Raw genomic sequence first — 27,070 nt, forward strand, 5'->3', positions numbered from 1 at the left:
TAGGCTGTCGGGTGTTCCCCTTGCTTTTGTTGGCAGTTGTTTAAGCCTTGGACCGGGTCATCCCTATTGTAGCCTATGGCGGCCAGAACGGCCGCCTTCATTTCTGGTAGGGTTCCCCCAGCCACGTTCTGGGGTTCGGGTAGGGCGGAACGGATGGCAGGACTTAAACATGATGTGGAGATGCCGGCGTTGGACTGGGGTAAGCACAGTAAGAAGTCTCACAACACCAGGTTAAAGTCCAACAGGTTTATTTGGTAGCAAATAATTAATAATTTGGTAGCAAATGTTTAATAACTTAAACATAACAGAATAAGTTTAACCTCTTCTGCCTCGTCTAGGCCATTTAAAACACGATATTGGGTGACCTGGTCAAAGAGAGCATGTGGATCCCCAGAGGGTTCAAATACTCCAATCGCTTTAGCTATGTCAGTGAGCTGTGTCATGGTGTCTGGAGTTACCTTCGTCACATTGTGGTTCTGTCCGTCCTGTCGTCGGGTGGTGACCGGATTCATCGGCACAGGAACCGAATTAGTGACTGGACTTATCAGAATGGGAATTGGACTAGGGGCTGAGACTGAGTTTTCTAGGATAGGGGCCAGATTAGGTGGTGCCGTTGGTTCCTTCACCGGGAAGGGAGGTGGGGGTCCCCACTCGGCAGTGACTCTCGCTGTTGCATAATGGCAGGCATCCTCTTCTAAATCCCCCCACTCTACCCCTGGGTCACTATCCCCTGTTTCGGTCGTGTATGCGCACATTACACCCCTTTTTATGTCTAGTTGTGATTTTAAATCTTCAATCTCGCACGGGCATTTGGATTGGTCTGTTGCGCGGGCTGTATTTGCTTTTCCTGCTTGGTGCAAAACTTTTACTGCAGCCTGCAGGTCGCTGCATTTACGTTTAACTTCCTCTACCTGTTGCAGCGCAGCCTCTCTCTCACGGACAGCACGCTGTGCCTTTAGTTAGGCTTTATCACATTGAGCCTGGAATTGGCTCATGTGTATCATATTGATTTGGTTCCTTTCCTCTCGTGTGTCTACCTCCCCTTCCAATTGTTGTATGCGCACAGTAGCACTCATTAAGTCCTGCTTTAGTTGGGTTACCTGGGCCTCTCTGTCCCGTTTAAGCCGGATAATCTCCGCTTCTCTACCAAGGAGCTCTCTAGACAACTAGCAATCGCAATCGCCTTCCTAAGCTTGGGAGCCCTTTTACCCATTTCCTTATGGGCACGATTCCAACAATTCTCTCCCTCGGATCCCAGATCCAGTTTCGGGGCGTCACCCCACTGTACCCATTTGGGCCACTTATGGTTCAAATATAAACGGAGAACTTCCTCCCATTCAGCATGACTGGCCATAATTATTTCCTTTTAGGATTCGTCACTGGAGTATAGGTAAGGAATCGGGGTAGGGGTCCGGTTTTCACTAAATTCCCTCCCGTAGATTTTACCCAAATTCCCTAGACTGTTCTAGTTCTAACCACACAGTTTGTCCACTTTGTGTTACAGACACCGGGTTTATGGCCCAATTTACTGGTCGAATCTGTATTAGTCCTTCACTCACTTCAGACTGACCGTCACGTGGGGTAGCTGCCCTCTTAATTCAGGCTCAGACGGAGTGTTGGAGAATACCGGGTTGAAGGTTCGACTTCGGAGCAACGTATCACTTCTTATCGAAGTCCCACCTGGGGTGCCAATGTTGTACCTGTTAATTCTCAGATACTTTCAACCAGTTTACTTACTCCAAGGTTTTACCCCGGTGTCCTTATTTGCAAGATGGACAAAGGACAAACACAAGTAAAGGTTCAACAAGTTTATTAATAATAACACTATTAACCCTTAAATTGCCCACATAAAACAAGAGGATACCCCAGATTCAAGTATACTACCCGTAAAGATGGTTTGGTTGAACTGCAGGCTCGATTCTCTGAGTCCCTCTGGTCCGTCGTCACGAAGGTGAGTCTCGATGGCAGCTTCTTCCTTTCTTCCTTCTCTGGTCAGTCTTCCGAATGGTCAAGGCCGCCTCCCTCGTCGAGTCTTCGCTGCTCGTCTGTCTGAAAATGTGATCCTTTATCCCCCTGCCTGCTTGCCTTTCCAGAAACTTCTCTGGCTTCCGGCCAATGAGGTCCCAGGAGGGGGTTCCAATACCCAATGGGTTCTTGATGTCTGCCTGACAGGACACCAGGGTCCGCCCCCCAGGTGTCCATCTCCATTCTGTTGCTTACATGTAACTGCAGGAACTTTCGGTGACAGAAAGTCTGGCCCGATCTGGGCTTCTAACAATAGGCCGATGCATTTCAATGAGGTGCAATGATCTCCTGCTAAGTCTCAGTAGATTGTAACGACCTTTGATGGGTGGTTGGTGGGTCAGGCCCAGACACGTTTGTGTATTTGTACAATTGGCCTGCCCGAGGTTTGACTGTGTTTGATTTTAATATGCCCAATTCTTTAATTTAGGATATCCAATTTTATCAGCCTTAAAACTAGGCCCTGTTTATATCAGCAGAGTTGCAACTATCAGGAAGGAGTGACAGCGTCCCTCCTTGAACTGCAAGGTTGACTGGAGGAGTCCCATTACCTTCTGTCCGAGGAGGTGATGCTATCACTATAGCGCACTGAGGCCAGCACCGCAAGGATGGCGAGCTTGCCGCAGGACGTGAACTCCATGGCAGCAGATGTCCGCACCATGGCTCAGGTCATGACCTCCATGTCCGGGGCCGTGAACTCTACTGGGGCACGTGGGAACTCACAAGTGTCAGCAACAAGGCATGGTGGGGCTTCTGGGTCTCACTCCAGCTGCCCCTCTCTCCCATGGGGCCCCCATTAACCTGAAGGGAAGAAGATCAGCAGGAGTACAGCCCGGGGCCTTCCTGCCGGGGAGACGGGGTGCCTCCAACCCACTGACACCCCCCCACCCCCCCTCCCTGCGAGCCACACACCTCCAGCCCCTGACACAGAGGGGGGCAGCAGTCAAACATCCGTGCTGCCCGAAAGCAGGCCTGGACCTGCAAGCACCCGCAAGGACACCCTTCCGCTCCCCGCCCTCCCCCCCCCCCCCCCACCACACCACCCCACAGGACACCCTCCAAGATCATCTCAGGCAACAGGGCATGGCAGTCAGTCGGTCACCTCAACCTCAGCTGTGGATCCTGGGAAGGCACCTCGACATAGTGGAAGGATGTGGAAGATTCACAAACTGTATGCACTTAATGGGCATGGGTGAACATCGGCACCAGTGTAGATCAGTCACCATTGTATCAAATGTAAATGTGAGGTCATCCATTTTGGTCGGAATAACAGCAAAATGGACTATTATTTAAATAGTAAAAAATTGCAGCATGCTGCTGTGCAGAGGGACCTGGGTGTCATTTTGTAGGAATCTCAAGGATTTGGTTTGCAGGTGCAGCAGGTAATTACGAAGGCAAATGGAATTTTGTCCTTCATTGCTAGAGGGATCGAGTTTAAAAACAGCGAGGTTATGTTGCAGCTGTATAAGGTGCTGGTGAGGCCACACCTGGAGTACTGTGTAGTTTTGGTCTCCTTACTTGAGAAAGGATATACTGGCACTGGAGGGGGTGCAGAGGAGATTCACTAGGTTGATTCCAGAGTTGAGAGGGTTGGCTTATGAGGAGAGGCTGAGTAGACTGGGGCTCTTCTCATTGGAATTCAGAAGAATGAGGGGAGATCTTATAGAAACATATAAGATTATGAGGGGAATAGATAAGATAGAAGCAGGGAAGTTGTTTCCACTGGCGGGTAAAACTAGAACTAGGGGGCATAGCCTCAAAATAAAGGAAAGCAGTTTTAGGACTGAGTTGAGAAGGAACTTCTTCACACAAAGGGTTGTGAATCTGTGGAATTCCCTGCCCAGTGAAGCAGTTGAGGCTACCTCATTGAATGTTTTTAAGGAAAGGATAGATAAATTTTTGAACAGTAAAGGAATTAAGGGTTATGGTGAATGGGCGGGTAAGTGGAGCTGAGTCCACAAAAAGATCAGCTATGATCTTATTGAATGGCGGAGCAGGCTCAAGGGGCCAGATGGCCCACTCCTGCTCCTAGTTCTTATGTTCTTATGTTTGTCATTAAAATTTACCCACAGAGCCTGTCTGTTTCCGCTGACCCACGCTGAACGAGGCAGTTCCTGTTGAGTGTGAGGATGGCAGTGCCCACACCAACGATGCAGTAAGAAGGTGCTGCTGCTGGCATGGAAGAGTGAACACCTCCCCCCCCCACCCCCACACTCCTCTTCATGGAACCCCCAACCCCCCTCCATCAAAGCAAACCCCTCTCATGTCTAATACTGTCCTCCAGTGACCTCGAAGCCAGGGGCTGTCGAGGTGATGCTAAGCTGCACACCTCGGCTGTAAGATGGATGTGAACACCAGGATCCCTGATGTGGGTGGGGCCTGGAGTAAACACTGTGCATCCCACGTTTCTGAGTCCTATAATAAGCCCATTCGATGTTCGGACACGTGAGGCTCTCTGTCAGGCTGGAGTCAGACATATCGCTGAGGGGGAGAGGAGCATCGCTCTGTCCTCAATACAACTCATCACCCACAGAGTCTGACCAATAGCTTCAGCACTCTGCCCATGACACTGGGCTACAACATGGGAGCACACTACTGGCACCACATCACTGGTGAGATGTTGGTGTCCATGGTGAGAGAGCGAGTCGCTCCTTGTCCTGCCCATCCCTGAAGTGAGACACAATGAGGCCATTCCTAGCGCGTCGGCCCAGTCGGGTCCTGCCCATTGCCCGGGCTTCTTCTGCCTCCTCCTCTGCGTGGTCACCCTCACCGCCCTCCTTGACATCTTCCTCAGCCAAGGAAATGTGGCACTCTTTCATCTCCTCCGGGCCCAGCTGGTCTCCCCTCTGTAGCACAAGTTGTGGAGAGCACAGCAGACTGCAATGATGCGGGAGACCCTCCGGGGGGGTGATATTGCTTCTCTCTCCCTCTGGAGTTCTGCTGTGTGAAGACAGGTCTTCCTCTGGAGGCTGCTGTCTGAGGGTCTGAAGACATGTGTCTCTCTGTATCTCTGCCCAGAGGGGTTAAAAGGCTTGAGGACCAGTAACTCACCTAAACCTGTGTGTTTTTCCAACTGATTTTGAAGAGGAGTTTAAGTCTATAAGAGGAATATTGCTTAAATTGGAACTAATAGAAATAGCTAGCAGTTAAGAATTGTATCTCATCACGTTTAAGTATTTCAATTGATAAAAGAACAAAGAACAAGGAACAGTACAGCACAGGAACAGGCCCTTCGGCCCTCCAAGCCTGCACCAATCATGGATGCTTGCCTAAACTAAAACCGTATGCGCTTACGGAGTCCGTATCCTTCCATTCCCATCCTATTCATGTATTCGTCTAGTTGCCCCTTAAATGCTGCTATCGTACCTGCTCCCACCCCCTCCCTGGGCAGCACGTTCCAGACATTCACCACCCTCTGTGTAAAAACTTTTCTTGCACATCTCCTCTAAACTTTTCCCCACGCACCTTAAACCCATGTCCCCCAGTACTTGACTTTTCTACCCTAGGAAAGAGCATCTGACTATCCACTCTGTCCATGCTCCTCACAATTTTGTAAACCTCTATCAGGTCACCCCTTAACCTGCATCATTCCAGTGAGAACAAACAGAGTTTATCCAACCTTTCCTCATAGCTAATACCCTCCAGACCAGGCAACATCCTGGTAAACCTCTTCTGTACCCTCTCCAAAGCATCCACATCCTTCTGGTAGTGTGGCAACCAGAATTGTACACAACATTCTAAATGAGGCCTAACTAAGGATCTGTACAGCTGCAGCATGACCTGCCAACTTTTATACTCAATGCCCCGACCGATGAAGGTAAGTATGCCCTATGCTTTCATGACATCTTTATCCACCTGCGTTGCCACTTTCAGTGATCGGTGGATCTGTACACCCAGATCTCTCTGCCTGTTAATACTCTTGAGGGTTTGATGCGCGACAATTAAGCACGTGGAACCAAGGCTTCGATATTGAAGGCTTTTATTGTGTAACAATGGAACTACTAACACGAATACACCAGTTCAGACTGAAGGGGTCCTGCCGGAGCAGAGGGTCTTATACCTCGCCACCGGAGGCGGGACCCCACTGGAATGTGCCATGATAACACTTATAACAGGTAAACACCCTAACCCAACAACATTGTACAACCCCCACAGTAACAACACCCTAGCCCAACAGTAACATAATAACAACCCCCAGTGGTGAACCAACGATGGTTCACCACATTCACCCCTCCTTTAAGAACAAAAGGTGGCGGGGTGCAAGAAAAAAAACAGGTCATATAAACAGAATTCACAAGTCCAGACGGTCTGGAGGACCGCACCGACGCTGTGATCTCCTCAACACCGGTTGCGAAACCGGAGCAGGTGCTTGCGGTGGCGTTCTTTCCAAAACAACGTCTGGCTGTCCCCTCAAGGACTCCCGGGCCGGCTGGCCCTGGTGAGGCGATGGTGCAGGGGATCCTGGAACCTTTGGTGGTGGTGGTGATGATGGTGGCGCCGATCTCCGAGTCTCAGGCAAGCTGTACATGGGAGTAAAAGTGTTATGCACTGGTCCCGGTGCTGACCGCGCCACGTCTGGGGAAGCAATGAGGAGTAGTGGATTCGTGACTGGGGGAATAGGAGCGACAGGAGTTGCTACGTCCCCTGCGGGCGCCAGGTCTCTAATGGAGACAGTGTCCTCTCGCCCGTCAGGATATGCCACATAGGCATACTGAGGGTTGGCGTGGAGGAGTTGGACCGGTTCGACCAAGGGGTCGGACCTGCGAGCCCTCACATGTCGCCGCAGAAGGACGGGTCCTGGGTACGTCAACCAGGCTGGCAATGAGGTTCCCGAGGACGACTTCCGAGGGAATGAGAACATCCTCTCGTGGGGAGTAACATTGGTTGCCGTACACAGGAGGGAGCGGATAGAATGGAGCGCATTTGGAAGGACCTCCCGCCAACGGGAGACTGGAAGGCCCCTGGATTTCAGTGCCAGTAGGACAGCCTTCCAGACTGTAGCATTCTCCCTTTCCACCTGTCCGTTACCCCTAGGGTTGTAGCTCGTGGTTCTACTAGAGGCAATCCCGAATGAGAGCAGGAATTGCCTCAAGTCGTTGCTCATGAACGACGAGCCCCTGTCGCTATGAATGTAGCAGGGGTACCCGAACAGGGTAAAAAGCTCACTGAATGCCTTGATGACGGTGGCAGTCGACGTGTCCGCACAGGGGACAACAAACGGAAACCGGGAATACTCGTCTATTATGTTGAGGAAATAGACATTCCGGTCCGTTGAGGGAAGGGGGCCCTTAAAATCCACACTCAGCCTCTCAAAAGGGCGAGTGGCCTTGACCAATTGTGCCCGGTCTGGTCGATAAAAGTGTGGTTTGCATTCTGCGCAAATCCGACAGCTTCTCGTCACTGACCTGACATCCTCCACCGAGTAGGGCAGGTTGCGGGCTTTGACGAAGTGGTAGAGTCTGGTGACTCCAGGATGACACAGATCATTGTGGAGAGCCTTCAAGCGGTCCTCCTGCATGATGGCGCATGTTCCGCGCGAGAGGGCATCCGAGGGCTCATTGAGCTTCCCTGGACGATACATAATATCGTAATTATAGGTGGAGAGCTCAATTCTCCACCGCAAGATCTTATCGTTCTTGATCTTGCCCCTCTGCGTGTTGCTGAACATAAACGCCACAGATCGTTGATCCGTGATCAGGGTGAACCGCTTCCCTGCCAAGTAATGGCGCCAGTGTCTGACTGCCTCCACAATGGCCTGAGCCTCCTTCTCCACCGCTGAGTGCCGAATTTCGGGGCCTTGAAGGGTGCGGGAAAAGAACGCGACGGGCCTGCCTGCCTGGTTTAGTGTGGCGGCTAGGGCGAAATCAGATGCATCACTCTCCACCTGGAAAGGGATGGATTCATCCACCGCGTGCATCGTGGCTTTCGAGATGTCGCTTTTCAAAACCTTGAAGGCCAATTGGGCCTCCGGCGTAAGTGGGAAGGTCGTGGACTTAATGAGCGGACGAGCTTTGTCCGCGTAGTTGGGGACCCACTGTGCATAATACGAAAAGAACCCGAGGCATCTCCTCAGTGCTTTCGTGCTAGCGGGCAAGGGAAGTTCAGTAAGTGGGCGCATACGGTCTGGATCAGGGCCAATGACCCCGTTTTCCACCACGTATCCGAGGATGGCTAACCTGCGCGTACGGAATACGCACTTCTCCCTGTTATAGGTCAGATTCAGGCGAGATGCAGTGCGCAGAAAGTGTTGGAGATTCGTGTCGTGGTCCTGCTGGTCATGGCCGCAGATGGTGACGTTATCCAGGTACGGGAAGGTAGCCCGCAACCCGTTCTGGTCCACCATTCGGTCCATAGCACGCTGGAAGACCGAGACCCCATTGGTGACACCAAATGGAACCCTGAGGAATTGGTATAGACGACCATCCGCCTCAAAAGCCGTATATTGTCGGTCCTCTGGGCGGATGGGGAGTTGATGGTAGGCGGACTTAAGGTCTATGGTAGAAAACACTCGGTACTGCGCAATCTGATTGACCATATCAGAAATGCGCGGGAGAGGATACGCATCCAGCTGCGTATAACGATTAATGGTCTGACTATAGTCGATGACCATCCGAGGTTTGTTCCCGCTTTTGACTACCACGACCTGCGCTCTCCACGGACTAGCACTGGCCTGTATGATCCCTTCCTTGAGGAGCCGCTGAACCTCAGATCTAATAAAGATCCGGTCCTCAGCGCTGTAACGCCTACTTTTAGTAGCGATGGGCTTGCAGCCAGGTACCAGATTTTTAAAAAGGGATGGTGTAGTGATTTTCAGGGTGGATAGATTGCATGCGGGGCGCTTTGGGCAATTTGGAGGCTGCGGCTGATTCCCTACTGCCAGTGAAGGGAGTGGCCCACCGTACCGTAGGATCACACTCTTCATGTGGACCATAAAGTTTAGTCCGAGGAGAATTGGCGCACAAAGGTGAGGTAACACAAGGAGCCTGTATTGCTCGTAAATTGTGCCCTGTACCTCAAGAGTTACCATACATCGTCCTTGGATCGGTACAGACCGGGACCGTGATGCCATGGAAATTGTCTGCTTGGCAGGGAGAACCCGGAGTCCACACCTTTTAGCAGTTTCAGGGTGTATGAAACTTTCGGTGCTCCCACTGTCAAACAGACAATTCACAGTTCGACCACTAACCTTTATATCCATCATGGAATTTTCAAGTCTGTAGTGCCTGGTCTGGTCCAGGGAGATCGACGCCACCGTTGGCCCCTGGGCGTCACTGCATGCTGCCGATGTTGATGCTGAGGACCCCTGCTGGTCGCTCCTAGTCGTCGTGGACCATGATGGCCGCCCCCATGAATCGCACGTGGGCGAGGGCGCCAAACGCAGCAACTCCTGGTGGTCTTCCTCCTCCTCCGTCAGCCACGATGGCGCCGTCCTGGGTTCGCACGTGGTCGGACCTCGTGGGTACTGCGACGCCGAAGGAGATTGTCTCCGTTCTGGAGGGTTACAAGCTGCACTGCCGTTTTTAGGCTTGGACCTGCAGACTTTGCCGTAGTGGCCTTTTTTACCGCACTGGCTGCAGATTGCCGTTCTTGCCGGACACTGTTGCCGTGGATGCTTGGCCCCACCACAAAAATAGCATCGCTGGCCACCTGGAGCTGCCGCCGTCGTCGGATCGATCTGGGAGCGCGGGTTAGCGGGGCGAGGAGGGAGCTGAGCTTGCTCCAGCCACGTTGACTGCACGTGGTCCTCGGGGTACAGCGCCAAGCTCTTCGACGCCGATTCCAGCATCACAGCCATCTCCATTGCTTGGGTCAAGTCGAGTTTCCCCTTTTCCAGCAATTTAAGCCTGATGTACGAGGACCCTACCCCTGCTACGAACGCGTCTCGGGCGAGGTCGTACATATATTGTTCGGCTGATACGTCTTTACAATCGCAACCCCTGGCAAGCTGCAGGAGCTCATTGGCGTAGTCCTCCATGGTTTCGCCCGACTGCCGACGTCGTGTAGCGAGGAGGTAACGAGCGTGTATCTCGTTGGGTGGCTTCGTGTATCGTTTTTTTAGGAGCTCGACGGCACCCGGGTAAGTGGGAGCTGCACGAATGGCGAGATAAATCGTGTCGCTTACCCTTGCGTGGAGGACCTGGAGTTTATCACTGTCTGTAGTGATAGCTACCGAGGCTGCCAGGTAGTCCTCGAAACACTTCCACCAATGGTCGAATGTGTTAGCGGCACCGACCGCACGTGGGTCCAGTGTCAGACGATCCGGTTTTAAGATCTGTTCCATACTCTTTTTTTGTACAGCTGTGAGTTTTCTGTTACACAATAAAATTGATGCGCGACAATTAAGCACGTGGAACCAAGGCTTCGATATTGAAGGCTTTTATTGTGTAACAATGGAACTACTAACACGAATACACCAGTTCAGACTGAAGGGGTCCTGCCGGAGCAGAGGGTCTTATACCTCGCCACCGGAGGCGGGACCCCACTGGAATGTGCCATGATACCACTTATAACAGGTAAACACCCTAACCCAACAACATTGTACAACCCCCACAGTAACAACACCCTAGCCCAACAGTAACATAATAACAACCCCCAGTGGTGAACCAATGATGGTTCACCACAGGGTTCTACCCTGAGTAGAAGGGTAAAGATTGAGTTAATTCTTCTTGTTATGATTAAATTGTGTTGTTAAATAAAGTTAGTTTTGATAAAAGTATGTGAGTGGAATCACACCTGGAGTGAAACACCTTATCTTCACAAGTTCCAGTCTAACTTCATAATGTAAGCAGCACGGTGGCACAGTGGTTAGCACTGCTGCCTCACAGCACGAGGGACCCTGGTTCAATTCCTGGCTTGGGTCACTGTTTGTGTGGAGTTTGCACATTCTCCCCCTGTCTGAGTGGGTTCCCTCCAGGTGCTCTGGTTTCCTCTCAAAGATGTGCTGGTTAGGTGCATTGACCCGAACAGGTGCTGGACTATGATGACTGGGGGAATTTCACAGTAACTTCATTGCAGTGTTAATGTAAGCCTACTTATGACTAATAAATTTTTAAAAAACTATGTCATTAATATAGAAAGGCTGAAACCCCAGCACTAACCCTGATCGCACTCCACTCGTGCGAAAATGGGCCAAAATGGCCCATTTACCCCTGCACTTTGCTTCATATCTTTGATTTATTATTGTCACGTGTATTAGCATACAGTGAAAAGTATTTTGAACTTTACCTTGGAGTTTCTGACCTGGTTCCTAAACAGGGTGTGGTTGGCTGGGAGATGTCACACAGGTTGGCCGTGCTGTGCTGGAATAAGCCACTTGTGTAGAAATTCAGAGTGGCTTTGAGTTTCAGGGCCACAGGCTGTGGTGAACTCCCATTCCATGTGGTCTCAGCTGTTGCAGGGTCTGCCAGAGGTGGTCCACTGTCCCCCAGCACAGGCACAGCCTTCTACAGCACTCTCTGACGTCTGCAGGTACGACAACCAATGTGTGAATCCCCACAGCCTCGGAGGCTCATGCTTGTGCAGTGCTGCTCGTGGAACAGCGACAGACCCAGCCCCTCCCTCCTCCACAGGGCTCTGGTCCCACCCCGGTGTCACGGCACTTCGGGGTCTCTGCTGCTGCTCTGTGCCAATAAGTAGGATAGCCAGCACGACAGGCTCCAGGATCCTCTGGACATGCGCTGTAAAGATGGGGAGGACCACAGTGAGCTATAATGGTCCATGTTAGAGTCCCGACCCTCATCCCTTGATTCCTCTGGCACCCAATGGTAGGTGCTTCAATGCCACTCCTCGCACCCTCCACACGGGCACTATAACCACTTCTCACGGCACGGTGGTTAGCACTGCTGCCTCACAGCGCCAGGGGCCCAGGTTCGATTCCCGGCTTGGGTCACTGTCTGTGCGGAGTTTGCACGTTCTCCCCGTGTCCTCCGGGCGCTCCGGTTTCCTCCACAGTCCAAAGACGTGCGGGTTTGATGGATTGGCCATGCTAAAATTGCCCCTTAGTGTCAGGGGGACTAGCAGGGTAAATGCATGGGGTTGCGGGAATAGGGCCTGGGTGGGATTGTGTGGATCCACCAGAGTGTCAGTGGTACCAAACGCCTGCATTCCCCCAGCTCCCAACCAACACCAGCCCCCTGACCCCGTCCCACCCCACCCCCCCCTACCAAAGAAACCTGGCTCCGAGCTAGCGGGCAGGCAGTCGAGTGGCTGCATGTGACCAGTATTTGTATCCTGACGGGGGAGCCTCCCCGATACACCCCGTCCTGACCTTGATTGGGGAGTGTGATTGTAGACATCACCATCACGCATTGCATTGGGGGAGGGCCACATCAGTGTTGTCCGTGTGATGTTGCAGCCTTCCTGGGAATGTCAGCTCAATGCCTGGGACATCGACTTGCAAAGGGTTAACAGTCGGCCTCCACTGAGTGGCTGCATGTTTGGCTGCATGGCACGCATTGGCATAACCGTGAGCGAGGGGAGGCCGGGGTGGCTGATCAGCCCAGTGTCGGCCTCTTGTGGAGGATGAGGTGAATTGCGAGGCCAGCAATTAGCATGTCCAGCGCATTCCCAGGGGGCACCCTGTTTCCCCCGGGTCACAGGAGGTGCAGAGCTGAGCGGCCTTCCGCGACCCATTGCGTTCTGTACGTTACACGCAGGCACCCCCGACAAAAGGTTTTGGTCTCCTGGGCAGCATCTTCCCTTTGTCCTCACACCACTGCCTGACTGTGGGTTCCAATCACACTGCAGTCATCCTGTCCCTGAGAGCAAGCCCTTCAGGCCCGCGTGAGGGGAGACACAGCCCATTCCTGAATCTCCCACACTGTCCTGACAGCCTGGCCTCTCATGGGACCTCATCCAGCTAACTCAGTCGCCACGTCGCACCCCCCCTCACCCCTCAGTGCTGAGCCTCTTGTTTTCAAGTTCGTTCCACCTTCTGGTCAGCCCCCGGGAAGACAGGGCACTTCCTCAGCTGTGATATGGACAGGAACCCAGGAAGTAGAAGGACAGGGGAAGCACTGCCGACATACCAGCCTTCACAACCCCTTTATTGCCAAGGGTGCCGTGACATGGTAAGACCTGCAAGTGACCCCTGCCAACACCTTGTGGTGAACCATCGTTGGTTCCCACTGTGGGATTGTTCTAATGTTGTTGTTGGGTTGTTCTAATGTTGTTGTTGGGCTCGGGTGGGATTGATACACCTGTGGTTGTAACTGTTGTGGCACATCCCAGTCGGGCTCCGCCTCCTGGGAGAGGTATAAGACCCCCTGTTCGGGCGGGACCTCTTCCCGAAGAAAAAAGAAAGGAGAGTATGGAGCAAATCCTAAAGCCAGAACGTCTGACGCTAGATCCACGTGCGGTGGGCGCTTCTAACACCTTCGACCACTGGTTGAAATGTTTTGTGGACTACCTGGCAGCCTCCGCAGCGGTCACCACAGATGATGACAGACTCCGGGTCCTCCATGCGAGGGTAAGCGACACAGACTACCTCGCGATCCGTGCGGCCACCACTTACCCGAGGGCCCTCGAGCTTTTAAAAAAGCGCTATACGAAACCTCCTAACGAGATCCACGCTCGTTACCTCCTCGCTACACGACGTCGGCAGTCGGGCGAAACCATGGAGGATTACGCCAATGAGCTCTTGCAGCTTGCCAGGGGCTGTGACTGCAAAGCTGTGTCGGCTGAGCAGTACATGTATGACCTCGCCCGAGATGCGTTTGTGGCCGGGGTCGGGTCTTCATACATCCGTCTCAAGCTGCTAGAAAAGGGAAATCTCAACCTGACCCAAGCTATGGAATTAGCTGAAATGCTTGAGGCGGCTTCGAAGAGCTTGGTCCTGTATCCAGAGGACCACGTGGAGACAATGTGGCAGGAGCAGTCGCAAATCCCTCCTCGCCCCACGGGCTCGAAGTGCAGTGTTATGGCGTGCTCCCATGTGGACCAGACGACGGCTGCAGCCCCATGCGGCCCGCGATGCTACTTCTGCGGAGGAGCCAAACATCCACGACAAGAGTGTCCCGCTAAAGCGGTAGTCTGTACCTCATGCGGTAAAAAAGGGCATTATGCGAAGGTGTGCAGATCGAAGCCCAAGAACGGCAGTGCGGCCTGTGACCTTTCGGAACGGGGATCATCACCATCGTCGTCGAAGTACTCACGGGGTTCGTCCACGTGCGAGTCCAGGACGATGCCATTGCGGTCGACGGAGTCGGAGGAGGATGACCACCAGGAGTCGCTACGTTTGGCGCCCTCACCCATGTGCGATTCATGGGGGCGGCCATTTTGGTCGACGATGACCATGAGCGACCAGCAGGGGTCCTCAGCATCGACCTCAGCTGCCTGCAGTGACGTTCACGGACCAACGGTGGCGTCGATCACCCTGAACCAGGCTAAGCATCACAGGCTTGATTGTTCGATGATGGATATACAGGTAAATGGTCGTGCAATTTATTGTCTGTTTGACAGCGGGAGCACTGAGAGCTTTATTCACCCTGACACTGTGAAGAGGTGTGGACTCCAGATTCAACCTGCCAAACAGACAATCTCTATGGCATCAAGGTCCCGGTCTGTCGCTGTGCTAGGACGTTGTGTGGTAACTTTGAAAGTGCAAGGCACAATTTACGAGCGATTCAGGCTCCTTGTGTTGCCGCATCTTTGCGCACCAATTCTCCTCAGACTAAACTTTATGGTCCACATGAAGAGTGAGATCCTACAGTACGGTGGGCTACTCCCTTCGCTGACAGTGGGGGAACAGCTGCAGTCTCCAAATTGTCCAAAGCGCCCCGCCTGCAATCTTTCTACGTTAAAGATCACCACACCCTCCTTATTTCAGAATCTGGTACCAGGCTGCAAGCCCATCGCTACTAAAAGTAGGCGTTACAGCACTGAAGATCGGATCTTCATCAGATCTGAGGTTCAGCGATTCCTCAAAGAAGGGATCATACAGCCCAGTGTTAGTCCGTGGAGAGCACAGGTTGTGGTGGTCAAGAGCGGGAACAAACCCCGGATGGTCATTGATTACAGTCAGAGCATTAATCGATATACGCAGCTGGATGCGTATCCCCTCCCGCGCATATCTGATATGGTCAATCAGATTGCGCAGTACCGGGTGTTCTCCACCATAGACCTTAAGTCCGCTTACCACCAACTCCCCATTCGCCCAGAGGACCGACAGTACACGGCCTTTGAGGAGGATGGTCGTCTGTATCATTTCCTTAGGGTTCCATTTGGTGTCACCAATGGGGTCTCGGTCTTCCAGCGTGCTATGGACCGAATGGTGGACCAGAACAGGCTGCGGGCTACCTTCCCGTACCTGGATAATGTCACCATCTGCGGCCGTGATCAGCAGGACCATGACACAAATCTCCAGAACTTTTTACGCACTGCATCTCGCCTGAATTTGACCTACAACAGGGAGAAGTGTGTATTCCGTACGCGCCGGTTAGCCATCCTGGGATACGTGGTGGAAAACGGGGTCATTGGCCCTGATCCAGACCGTATGCGCCCCCTTGCTGAACTTCCCTTGCCCGCTAGTGCAAAAGCACTGAGAAGATGCCTAGGCTTCTTCTCCTATTATGCGCAATGGGTCCCCAACTACGCGGACAAAGCCCGTCCGCTTATTAAGTCCACGACTTTTCCACTCATGCCAGAGGCCCAATTGGCCTTCAAGGAATTGAAACACGACATCGCGAAAGCCACGATGCACGCGGTAGACGAATCCATCCCTTTTCAGGTGGAAAGCGATGCATCTGATTTCGCCCTGGCCGCCACACTAAACCAGGCGGGCAGGCCCGTCGCGTTTTTTTCCCGCACCCTCCAAGGCCCCGAAATTTGGCATTCAGCGGTGGAAAAGGAGGCCCAGGCCATTGTGGAGGCCGTCAGACACTGGCGCCATTACCTGGCGGGAAGGCGGTTCACCCTGATCACGGACCAGCGGTCCGTGGCGTTCATGTTCAACAACACGCAGAGGGGCAAGATCAAGAATGATAAGATCTTGCGGTGGAGAATTGAACTCTCCACCTATAACTACGACATCATGTATCGTTCAGGGAAACTCAATGAGCCCTCGGATGCCCTCTCGCGCGGAACATGCGCTATTACGCAGGAGGATCACTTGAACGCCCTCCATAATGACCTGTGACATCCTGGGGTCACTCGGCTCTACCATTTTGTCAAAGTCCGCAACCTGCCTTACTCGGTGGAGGACGTCAGGTCGGTGACAATGAGCTGTCGGATTTGCGCGGAATGCAAACCGCACTTTTACCGACCTGACCGGGCACATTTGGTCAAGGCCACTCGCCCCTTCGAGAGGCTGAGTGTGGATTTTAAGGGCCCCCTTCCCTCAACAGATCGGAACGTGTACTTTCTGAACATAATAGATGAGTACTCCCGGTTCCCGTTTGTTGTCCCCTGCGCGGACACGTCGGCTGCCACGGTGATCAAGGCATTCCGTGATCTTTTTACCCTGTTCGGGTACCCCAGCTATATCCATAGCGACAGGGGCTCGTCGTTCATGAGTAATGACTTGAGGCAATTCCTGCTCTCATACGGGATTGCCTCTAGTAGGACCACGAGTTACAACCCTAGGGGTAATGGACAGGTGGAACGAGAGAATGCTACAGTCTGGAAGGCTGTCCTATTGGCGCTGAAGTCCAAAGGCCTTCCAGTCTCCCATTGGCAGGAGGTCCTCCCAAATGCGCTTCACTCCATTCGCTCCCTCCTGTGTACGGCAACCAATGCTACTCCCCACGAGAGGATGTTCTCATTCCCTCGGAAGTCGTCCTCGGGGATATCTTTACCAGCCTGGTTGACGTACCCAGGATCCGTCCTCCTGCGGCGACATGTAAGGGCCCGCAAGTCCGACCCCTTGGTCGAACAGGTCCACCTCCTCCACGCCAACCCTCAGTATGCCTATGTGGCATATCCTGACGGGCGAGAGGACACAGTCTCGATCCGAGACTTGGCGCCCGCAGGGGACGTAGCAACTCCTGTCGCTCCCATACCCCCAGTGACGAATCCCTTATCCCTTATTTCTCCCCCAGACGTGGTGCGGACAGCACCGGGACCAGTGCTTAACAGTTTTACTCCAATGCACAGCTTGCCTGAGCCCCGAAGATCGTCGCCACCGCAGAATGTGTCAGGATCCCCTGCACTACCGTCACCTCAGGGTCAACCGGCCTGTGAGTCCGTGGGAGAACAGCTGGACGCCGTTTTGGGGAGAACGCCACCGCAAGTGCCTACTCCGGTGTCACCGCCGGTATTGAGGAGGTCACAACGACAGTGCGGTCCTCCAGACCGTCTGAATTTATAATCTGTTGACATTTTAGTCTGTTTTCGTACCCCGCCGGCCTTTGTTCTCAAAGGAGGGGTGAATGTGGTGAACCATCATTGGTTCCCACTGTGGGATTGTTCCAATGTTGTTGTTGGGTTGTTCTAATGTTGTTGTTGGGCTAGGGTGGGATTGATACACCTGTGGTTGTAACTGTTGTGGCACATCCCAGTCGGGCTCCACCTCCTGGGAGAGGTATAAGACCCCCTGCTCGGGCGGGACCTCTTCAGTCTGGGATAGTGTGTTAAAGTTCTGATAGTTCCATTGTTAGTTCATAAAAGCCTTCTTTTACCGAAGCTTTGTGCCTCGTGTCAAATTGATGCGCATCACCCCTCTCCCTGAAATGGCGATTCTGGGACCCCCATCCCTGACCCTGAGTTATCTGTGTCCTCTTGGGTTGCCCCTCAACCAGGGAGGGTGCTGGCTGCCTGAGAGCTCACCTCCAAGACTCCCCCCCGCCCCTCGGGGGTGAAGGTGCATGAAGTGAAGGTTCACGGTTATGTAGAGCAGTTGCAAATGGTGCCAGTGTGACGTCACACTGAATATCCAGTCAGGGGAAAGTCCTGGAGAGAGTGCTCACTAATGACACACTAATATATTCAAATGTCTTACTTGGGGTTCGGGGGCGGGTTTCACGCCACTCCACCGGCGAGGGGGCTGGAGTTGCTTATTGGGCGGCCTGGTGGCACAGTGGTCAGCACTGCCTCACAGTGCCAGGGACCTGGGGTAGATTCCCGGCTTGGGTCACTGTCTGTGCGGAGTCTGCACGTTCTCGCCGTGTCTGCCTGGGTTTCCTCCGGGTGCTCCGGTTTCCTCCCACAGTCTGAAAGACGTGCTGGTTAGGGTGCATTGGCCGTGCTAAATTCTCCCTCAGTGTAACCCGAACAGGGATCGGAGTGTGACGACCTGGGGGATTTTCACAGTAACTTCATTGCAGTGTTAACGTAAGCCTACTTGTGAAACTAATAAATAAACTTTATTTTATCGTGTTTTCTGAGTGTCTCCAGATTTTGAGCGCGTATCGACATTCCCACGGACGGAGATTCCAGGCTCAAAATCTTCCCCCGTAATCTGGAGGAGACGTGCAGACCAGTTACTGGTTGGAAAAACACCCGCCAAGATTGCAGCCTTGAGAGTGGATGTTCAGCTGTACCCAGTCTGTATATTCCTGCGACTCGCGCCCCCATTCCCCCCTCACCCCCCTCACCCCCCTCCCTCCTCACCGCCCCTCCCCCACTCCACCAGACACCATTCAGAAAGTCCACACCTCACTCTCTGTCCGAGCACAGAGACAACCTCCAGTTCCCAAGTCAATGCTGGTTGAACCGTGTGCGTGAAGTTGAAGACACCAGGAGTTTGCCGTCAACCATTCCCAAAGCCACGACTTCCATCCAGCCCGCCTGAGTTTGTTCGTGGTAGTGACTATCCGACTGATTGGGCCAGGGTTAATGGGGATTGAGGCAGTCCCCCCTCATCGCTGGGTCACTCCAGTTGTTGTTGAAGTTGAACTCGTTCTGGGGACGTTCATATTAAGGTGGGGTGTGGCGGGGGGAATGGTTTTATATTTGTCCATTTTCTCTCGCCCTAAGTAATGTCTGTGAGGAAGTGATATAATCTGATGTGGAACAACACACAGAGAGACGTCAGGATATCAGAGAGAACTCACCACAGTAAAGACACCCTCGTTTAGCGAGCTTTCCTGAGCATCATTCTCCAAGTACACAATGGAGTTCTGGATCTCTCAATGACGGGAACCCCATTACGTCACTCCCCGTGGTCTGCGCGGGTTTCCTCCGGGTGCTCCAGTTCTCCTCCCACACTCCAAAGATATGTACGTTAGGGGGATTGCCAGGGGAAATGTATATGGTTACGTGGTTAGGGTGGGGGAGAAGGCCTAGGTAGGACACTGTCAGAGAGTCGGTGCAGGCTCGATGGGCTGAATGGCCTCCTTCTGCACTATAGGGATTCTATCACCATCGCAGTAAAGCTGGCCTTGTGAAATTATATGAAATTCTGTTTCATTAAATTGACTCTGTTCAGAGGGAGCAGAGTTAGGGGCGGCACGGTGACACAGTGGTCAGCACTGCTGCCTCACAGTGCTCGGGACCTTGGGTTCAATTCCCAGCTTGGGTCCCTGTCTGTGCGGAGTCTGCACACTTTCTGCGTGGGCTTCCTCCAGGTGCTCTAGGGCGGCACGGTAGCACAGTGGTTAGCACTGCTGCTTCATGGCTCCAGGGACCTGGGTTCAATTCCCGGCTTGGGTCACTGTCTGTGTGGAGTTTGCACATTCTCCTCGTGTCTGCGTGGGTTTCCTCCGGGTGCTCCGGTTTCCTCCCACAGTCCAAAGATGTGTGGGTTAGGTTGATTGGCCATGTTAAAATTGCCCCTTAGTGTCCTGGGATGCGTAGATTAGAGGAATTAGCGGGTAAAATATATGGGGGTAGGGCCTGGGTGGGATTGTGGTCGGTGCTGACTCAATGGGCTGAATGGCCTCTTTCTGTACTGTAGGATTTCTATGATATGCTGGTTAGATTTTGATTTGATTTATTATTGTCACATGTATTAGTATACAGTGAAAAGTATTGTTTCTTGCGCGCTATACAGACAAAGCATACCGTTCATAGAGAAGGAAGCGAGAGAGTGTAGAATGTAGTGTTACAGTCATAGCTAGGGTGGAGAGAAAAATTAACTTAATGCGAGGCAGGTCCATTCAAAAGTCTGATGGCAGCAGGGAAGAAGCTGTTCTTGAGTCGGTTGGTACGTGACCTCAGACTTTTGTGTCTTTTTCCCGACGGAAGAAGGTGGAAGAGTGAATGTCCGGGGTGCGTGGGGTCCTTAATTATGCTGGCTGCTTTGCCGAGGCAGCTGGAAGTGTAGACAGAGTCAATGGATGGGAGGCTGGTTTGCGCGATGGATTGGGCTACATTCACGACCTTTTGTAGTTCCTTGCAGTCTTGGGCAGAGCAGGAGCCATACCAAGCTGTGATACAACCAGAAAGAATGCTTTCTATGGTGCATCTGTAAAGGTTGTTGAGAGTCGTAGCTGACATGCCAAATTTCCTTAGTCTTCGGAGAAAGTCATGGAGCAGGTGAATTAGCCATATCAAATTCTCCCTCAGTGCACCTGAATAGGCGCCGGAGTGTGTGGTGACGAGGGAATTTTCACAGTAACTTCGTTGCAATGTTAATGTAAGCCTACTTGTGACTAATAAATAAACTTTTTTTCAACATTGTCACTTGTGCCTTGTCGGAGGCGAGTTCTCTCCCGGCAGTACTGATGTTTCACCACTGGGAGGTGCAGTTGTCCTGTGTCTCCATTCCAATCACTGCCACTGGGTTTCAGTTAAACAGGACATTCTCGTCCCTGTTAAACAAAGTGGTGCAAATTATCGACTCACACCCCACTCACATGGAACTAAACTCACAACCAAGACACAATCCACCCATCCTGCCACCCGACTTAGCCCTGCGGTCGTACAGTGGTGAGCACTGCTGCCTCACAGCGCCAGGGACCTGGGCTCAATTCCCGGCTTTGGTCACTGTCTGTGGGGAGTTTGAACGTTCTCCCCTGTGTCTGCATGGTTTTTTTCCCGGTTGCTCTGGTTACCGAAAGACGTGTTGGTTAGTGCATTGGCCATGCTAAATTCTACCTCAGTGTATCCGAGCAGGCCCCGGAGTGTGGCGATGGGGGATTTTCACAGTAACTTCATTGCAGTGTTAATGTAAGCCTATTCGTGACACTAATAAATAAACTTTTTAACTTATTTTTAACCATCGAGATGACTGAATTGTGACCAGTTGTAGCAGGCGGTCTGACAACCTCAATAAGACCGAGCCGACATCATCCAGCAGAGATCATTCCTCTCTATAGATATCTCTAAAGCCTCGGCTAATTTCACAGCCTTAATCCAGACAAAAGCCGGAGTTTTACCGGCACACCCGCCCTGGAATCGGGATGGGCGAGGCTCACAGAACGGAATTCTCCATCGGTCTCGGGCAGGACTTTACGAGCCTTGTCCGAGCGAGGTCATAAAATCCCAGCCAAAGACTTGATCGACTGTCGCTCTGGATTCACAAAGAGCGCTGACATTTACACAAATATTACCGAGATCAGCTTAATGACAGAGAAACATTGATTGAAGCTATGTCACATGATCTCAGGCCTCTCTGAATAACAAATCATTTTCAATTTATTTATGAGACATTTATATTCCCATTACATACCTGCATGTTAATGTCACGAACAATGGGTGTGTCAAATGTTCATGCTAGATCAGCTTGAACTATGAAGTGACCAGCTGTACAATTTTAAATATTTTTCCATTAATTTTTGGCAGAGTTTTAAGCTGTAAAGTACAAAAGGCAACTATTTATAATAGTGTTTTTAAAGTTAATTTTTATTCAAGGAACGTGAGCATCATCTGACAAATCAGCACTTGTTGTCCATCCCTAATTGCCCCTTGATCCGAGTGTCTCGCTCGGCCATTTCAGAGGGTGGTTAAGAGTCACTCACATTGCTGTGGCTCTGGAGTCACATGTAGGCCAGACCGGGTAAGGACAGCAGATTTCCTTCCCTAAAGGAACATTAGTGAACCAGGTGGGTTTTTACGACAATCGAAAATGGCTTCCCGGTCACCATCGAAATTTTAATTCCAGATTTCTTCCTTTTAAAAAAAAATTGAATTCAAATTTCTCCATCTGCCGTGGTGCGATTTGAACCCGGGTCCCCAGAGCGTTACCCTGGGGTCATAGGGCGGAATTTTCCAGTCCCGCCTGCCACAGGAATCATGGCAGGAGGGACACGCACCGTGCAAAGGTCCGCTGACCTCGGACGGGATTTTCCGGTGTTGGGGCGAGAAATCCCACCTGTGGAGCTTTACAGAAGGAAAGAGGCCCTTCAGCCCATCCAGTCCATGCCAGCTATCAAGCACCTATCCATCCTCATCCCACTTTCCTGCACTCGGTCCATAGCTTTTATGCTGCGGTGTTTCAAGTTCTCATTTAAATGCTTCTTAAACGGCAGCCTAGCTATGACTGTAACTCTACATTCTGCACTCTCTCGATTCCCTCTCTATGAACGGTATGCTTTGTCTGTATAGCGTGCAAGAAACAATACTTTTCACTAATACATGTGACAATAAAAAATCAAATCAAATCATAAGAACATAAGAAATAGGAGCAGGAGTAGGCCATCTAGCCCCTCGAGCCTGCCCCGCCATTCAATAAGATCATGGCTGATCTGAAGTGGATCAGTTCCACTTACCCGCCTGCTCCCCATAACCCCTAATTCCCTTACCGATCAGGAATCCATCTATCCGTGATTTAAACATATTCAACGAGGTAGCCTCCACCACTTCAGTGGGCAGAGAATTCCAGAGATTCACCACCCTCTGAGAGAAGACGTTCCTCCTCAACTCTGTCCGAAACTGACCCCCCTTTATTTTAAGGCTGTGCCCTCAATGTTGTGATGGTTCCCGCTTCTACCACCCTTTCAGGCAACGGGTTCACACCCGTTTGGACATAGAACCATAGAACCATGGAAAATTACAGCGCAGAAACAGGCCTTTTGGCCCTTCTTGTCTGTGCCGAACCATTTTTTGCCCAGTCCCACTGACCTGCACTTGGACCATATCCCTCCACACCCCTCTCATCCATGAACCCGTCCAAGTTTTTCTTAAATGTTAAAAGTGCATTTACCACTTTATCCGGCAGCTCATTCCACACTCCCACCACTCTCTGCGTGAAGAAGCCCCTCCTAATATTCCCTTTAAACTTTTCTCCTTTCACCCTTAGCCCATGCCTTCTGGTTTTTTTCTCCCCTAGCCTCAGCGGAAAAAGCCTGCTTGCATTCACTCTATCTATACCCATTAAAATCTGATACACCTCTATCAAATCTCCCCTCAATCTTCTACGCTCCAGGGAATAAAGTCCCAACCTATTCAATCTCTCTCTGTAACTCAGCTTCTCAAGTCCCAGCAACATCCTTGTGAACCTTCTCTGCACTCTTTCAATCTTATTTACATCCTTCCTGTAACTAGGTGACCAAAACTGTACACAATACTCCAAATTCGGCCTCACCAATGCCTTTATATAACCTTACCACAACACTCCAACTTTTATACTCGATACTCCGATTTATAAAGGCCAATGTACCAAAGGCACTCTTTACGACCCTATCTACCTGTGACGTCACTTTTAGGGAATTCTGTACCTGTATTCCCAGATCCCTCTGTTCAACTGCACTCTTCAGAGTCCTACCATTTACCCTGTACATTCTACTTGGTTTGTCCTTCCAAAGTTCACTATCTCACACTTGTCTGCGTTAAATTCCATTTGCCATTTTTCAGCCCATTTTTCTAGTTGGTCCAAATCCCTCTGCAAGCTTTGAAAACCTTCCTCACTGTCCACTACACCTCCAATCTTTGTATCATCAGCAAACTCGCTGATCCAATTTACCACATTATCATCCAGACCATTGATATAGATGACAAACAACAATGGACCCAACACCGATCCCTGCGGCACACCACTAGTCACAGGCCTCCACTCAGAGAAGCAATTCTCCACAACCACTCTCTGGCTTCTTCCATTGATGTGGAGATGCCGGCGTTGGACTGGGGTAAACACAGTAAGAAGTTTAACAACACCAGGTTAAAGTCCAACAGGTTTATTTGGTAGCAAAAGCCACACAAGCTTTCGAGGCTCTAAGCCCCTTCTTCAGGTGAGTGGGAATTCTGTTCACAAACAGAACTTATAAAGACACAGACTCAATTTACATGAATAATGGTTGGAATGTGAATACTTACAACTAATCCAGTCTTTAAGAAACAAAACAATGGGAGTGGAGAGAGCATCAAGACAGGCTAAAAAGATGTGTATTGTCTCCAGACAAGACAGCCAGTGAAACTCTGCAGGTCCACGCAACTGTGGGAGTTACAAATAGTGTGACATAAACCCAATATCCCGGTTGAGGCCGTCCTTGTGTGTGCGGAACTTGGCTATCAGTTTCTGCTCAGCGACTCTGCGCTGTCGTGTGTCGCGAAGGCCGCCTTGGAGAACGCTTACCCGAATATCAGAGGCCGAATGCCCGTGACCGCTGAAGTGCTCCCCAACAGGAAGAGAACAGTCTTGCCTGGTGATTGTCGAGCGGTGTTCATTCATCCGTTGTCGCAGCGTCTGCATAGTTTCCCCAATGTACCATGCCTCGGGACATCCTTTCTTGCAGCGTATCAGGTAGACAACGTTGGCCGAGTTGCAAGAGTATGTACCGTGTACCTGGTGGATGGTGTTCTCACGTGAGATGATGGCATCTGTGTCGATGATCCGGCACGTCTTGCAGAGGTTGCTGTGGCAGGGTTGTGTGGTGTCTTGGTCACTGTTCTCCTGAAGGCTGGGTAGTTTGCTGCGGACAATGGTCTGTTTGAGGTTGTGCGGTTGTTTGAAGGCAAGAAGTGGGGGTGTGGGGATGGCCTTGGCGAGATGTTCGTCTTCATCAATGACATGTTGAAGGCTCCGGAGGAGATGCCGTAGCTTCTCCGCTCCGGGGAAGTACTGGACAACGAAGGGTACTCTGTCCACTGTGTCCCGTGTTTGTCTTCTGAGGAGGTCGGTGCGGTTTTTCGCTGTGGCGCGTTGGAACTGTTGATCAATGAGTCTAGCGCCATATCCTGTTCTTATGAGGGCATCTTTCAGCGTCTGGAGGTGTCTGTTGCGATCCTCCTCATCCGAGCAGATCCTGTGTATACGGAGGGCTTGTCCGTAGGGGATGGCTTCTTTAACGTGTTTAGGGTGGAAGCTGGAGAAGTGGAGCATCGTGAGGTTATCCGTGGGCTTGCGGTACAGTGAGGTGCTGAGGTGACCGTCCTTAATGGAGATGCGCGTGTCCAAGAATGCAACCGATTCTGGAGAGTAGTCTATGGTGAGCCTGATGGTGGGATGGAACTTGTTGATGTCATCATAGAGTTGTTTCAGTGATTGTTCACCATGAGTCCAAAGGAAGAAAATGTCATCGATGTATCTAGTGTATAGCATCGGTTGAAGGTCCCGTGCGGTGAAGAAGTCTTGTTCGAACCTGTGCATGAAGATGTTGGCATATTGAGGTGCAAATTTGGTCCCCATGGCTGTTCCGTGTGTCTGGATGAAGAACTGGTTGTTGAAGGTGAAGATATTGTGGTCCAGGATGAAGCGGATGAGATGTAAAATTGCATCTGGAAACTGGCAGTTGTTGGCGCTGAGCACTGAGGCCGTTGCAGCAATGCCATCGTCATGGGGGATGCTGGTGTAGAGTGCTGAGACATCCATTGTGACGAGGAGCGCTCCTGGTTCAACTGCTCCATGTGTGCCGAGTTTCTGTAGGAAGTCCGTCGTGTCGCGACAAAAGCTGGGGGTTCTTTGTACAATGGGTTTCAGGATGCCCTCGACATAGCCGGAGAGGTTCTCGCACAGGGTCCCATTGCCCGATACGATGGGACGGCCGGGTGTGTTTGCCTTGTGTATCTTCGGGAGGCAGTAGAGATCTCCAACGCGGGGAGTACGTGGGATGAGAGCACGGAGGGTGTTCTGAAGGTCCGGATCAAAGGTCTTGATCAGAGTGTTGAGTTGACGGGTGTGTTCTTTGGTCGGATCTGCAGGTAACTGTCTGTAGTGTTCCTCGTTGTTGAGTTGTCGGTACACTTCTTTGCACTACAGACAGTTACCTGCAGATCCGACCAAAGAACACACCCGTCAACTCAACACTCTGATCAAGACCTTTGATCCGGACCTTCAGAACACCCTCCGTGCTCTCATCCCACGTACTCCCCGCGTTGGAGATCTCTACTGCCTCCCGAAGATACACAAGGCAAACACACCCGGCCGTCCCATCGTATCGGGCAATGGGACCCTGTGTGAGAACCTCTCCGGCTATGTCGAGGGCATCCTGAAACCCATTGTACAAAGAACCCCCAGCTTTTGTCGCGACACGACGGACTTCCTACAGAAACTCGGCACACATGGAGCAGTTGAACCAGGAGCGCTCCTCGTCACAATGGATGTCTCAGCACTCTACACCAGCATCCCCCATGACGATGGCATTGCTGCAACGGCCTCAGTGCTCAGCGCCAACAACTGCCAGTTTCCAGATGCAATTTTACATCTCATCCGCTTCATCCTGGACCACAATATCTTCACCTTCAACAACCAGTTCTTCATCCAGACACACGGAACAGCCATGGGGACCAAATTTGCACCTCAATATGCCAACATCTTCATGCACAGGTTCGAACAAGACTTCTTCACCGCACGGGACCTTCAACCGATGCTATACACTAGATACATCGATGACATTTTCTTCCTTTGGACTCATGGTGAACAATCACTGAAACAACTCTATGATGACATCAACAAGTTCCATCCCACCATCAGGCTCACCATAGACTACTCTCCAGAATCGGTTGCATTCTTGGACACGCGCATCTCCATTAAGGACGGTCACCTCAGCACCTCACTGTACCGCAAGCCCACGGATAACCTCACGATGCTCCACTTCTCCAGCTTCCACCCTAAACACGTTAAAGAAGCCATCCCCTACGGACAAGCCCTCCGTATACACAGGATCTGCTCGGATGAGGAGGATCGCAACAGACACCTCCAGACGCTGAAAGATGCCCTCATAAGAACAGGATATGGCGCTAGACTCATTGATCAACAGTTCCAACGCGCCACAGCGAAAAACCGCACCGACCTCCT

General features: G+C 51.6%; 1 protein-coding gene across 1 annotated transcript in view; it reads left to right on the forward strand.

The window, feature by feature from the left end:
* The first annotated feature begins 2,630 nt into the window (after nucleotides 1-2,630).
* Nucleotides 2,631-27,070, forward strand: part of LOC144507659 (EVI5-like protein) — a 371,712-nt gene continuing 347,272 nt past the window's right edge. The window contains exon 1 of the mRNA XM_078234815.1: nucleotides 2,631-2,733. Coding sequence (XP_078090941.1) covers nucleotides 2,631-2,733 — 103 coding nt within the window. The remainder of the gene's footprint in view (nucleotides 2,734-27,070) is intronic.

This window comes from Mustelus asterias, chromosome 19 (genome assembly GCF_964213995.1).
Source record: "Mustelus asterias chromosome 19, sMusAst1.hap1.1, whole genome shotgun sequence".
NCBI classification, from domain to species: domain Eukaryota; kingdom Metazoa; phylum Chordata; class Chondrichthyes; order Carcharhiniformes; family Triakidae; genus Mustelus; species Mustelus asterias.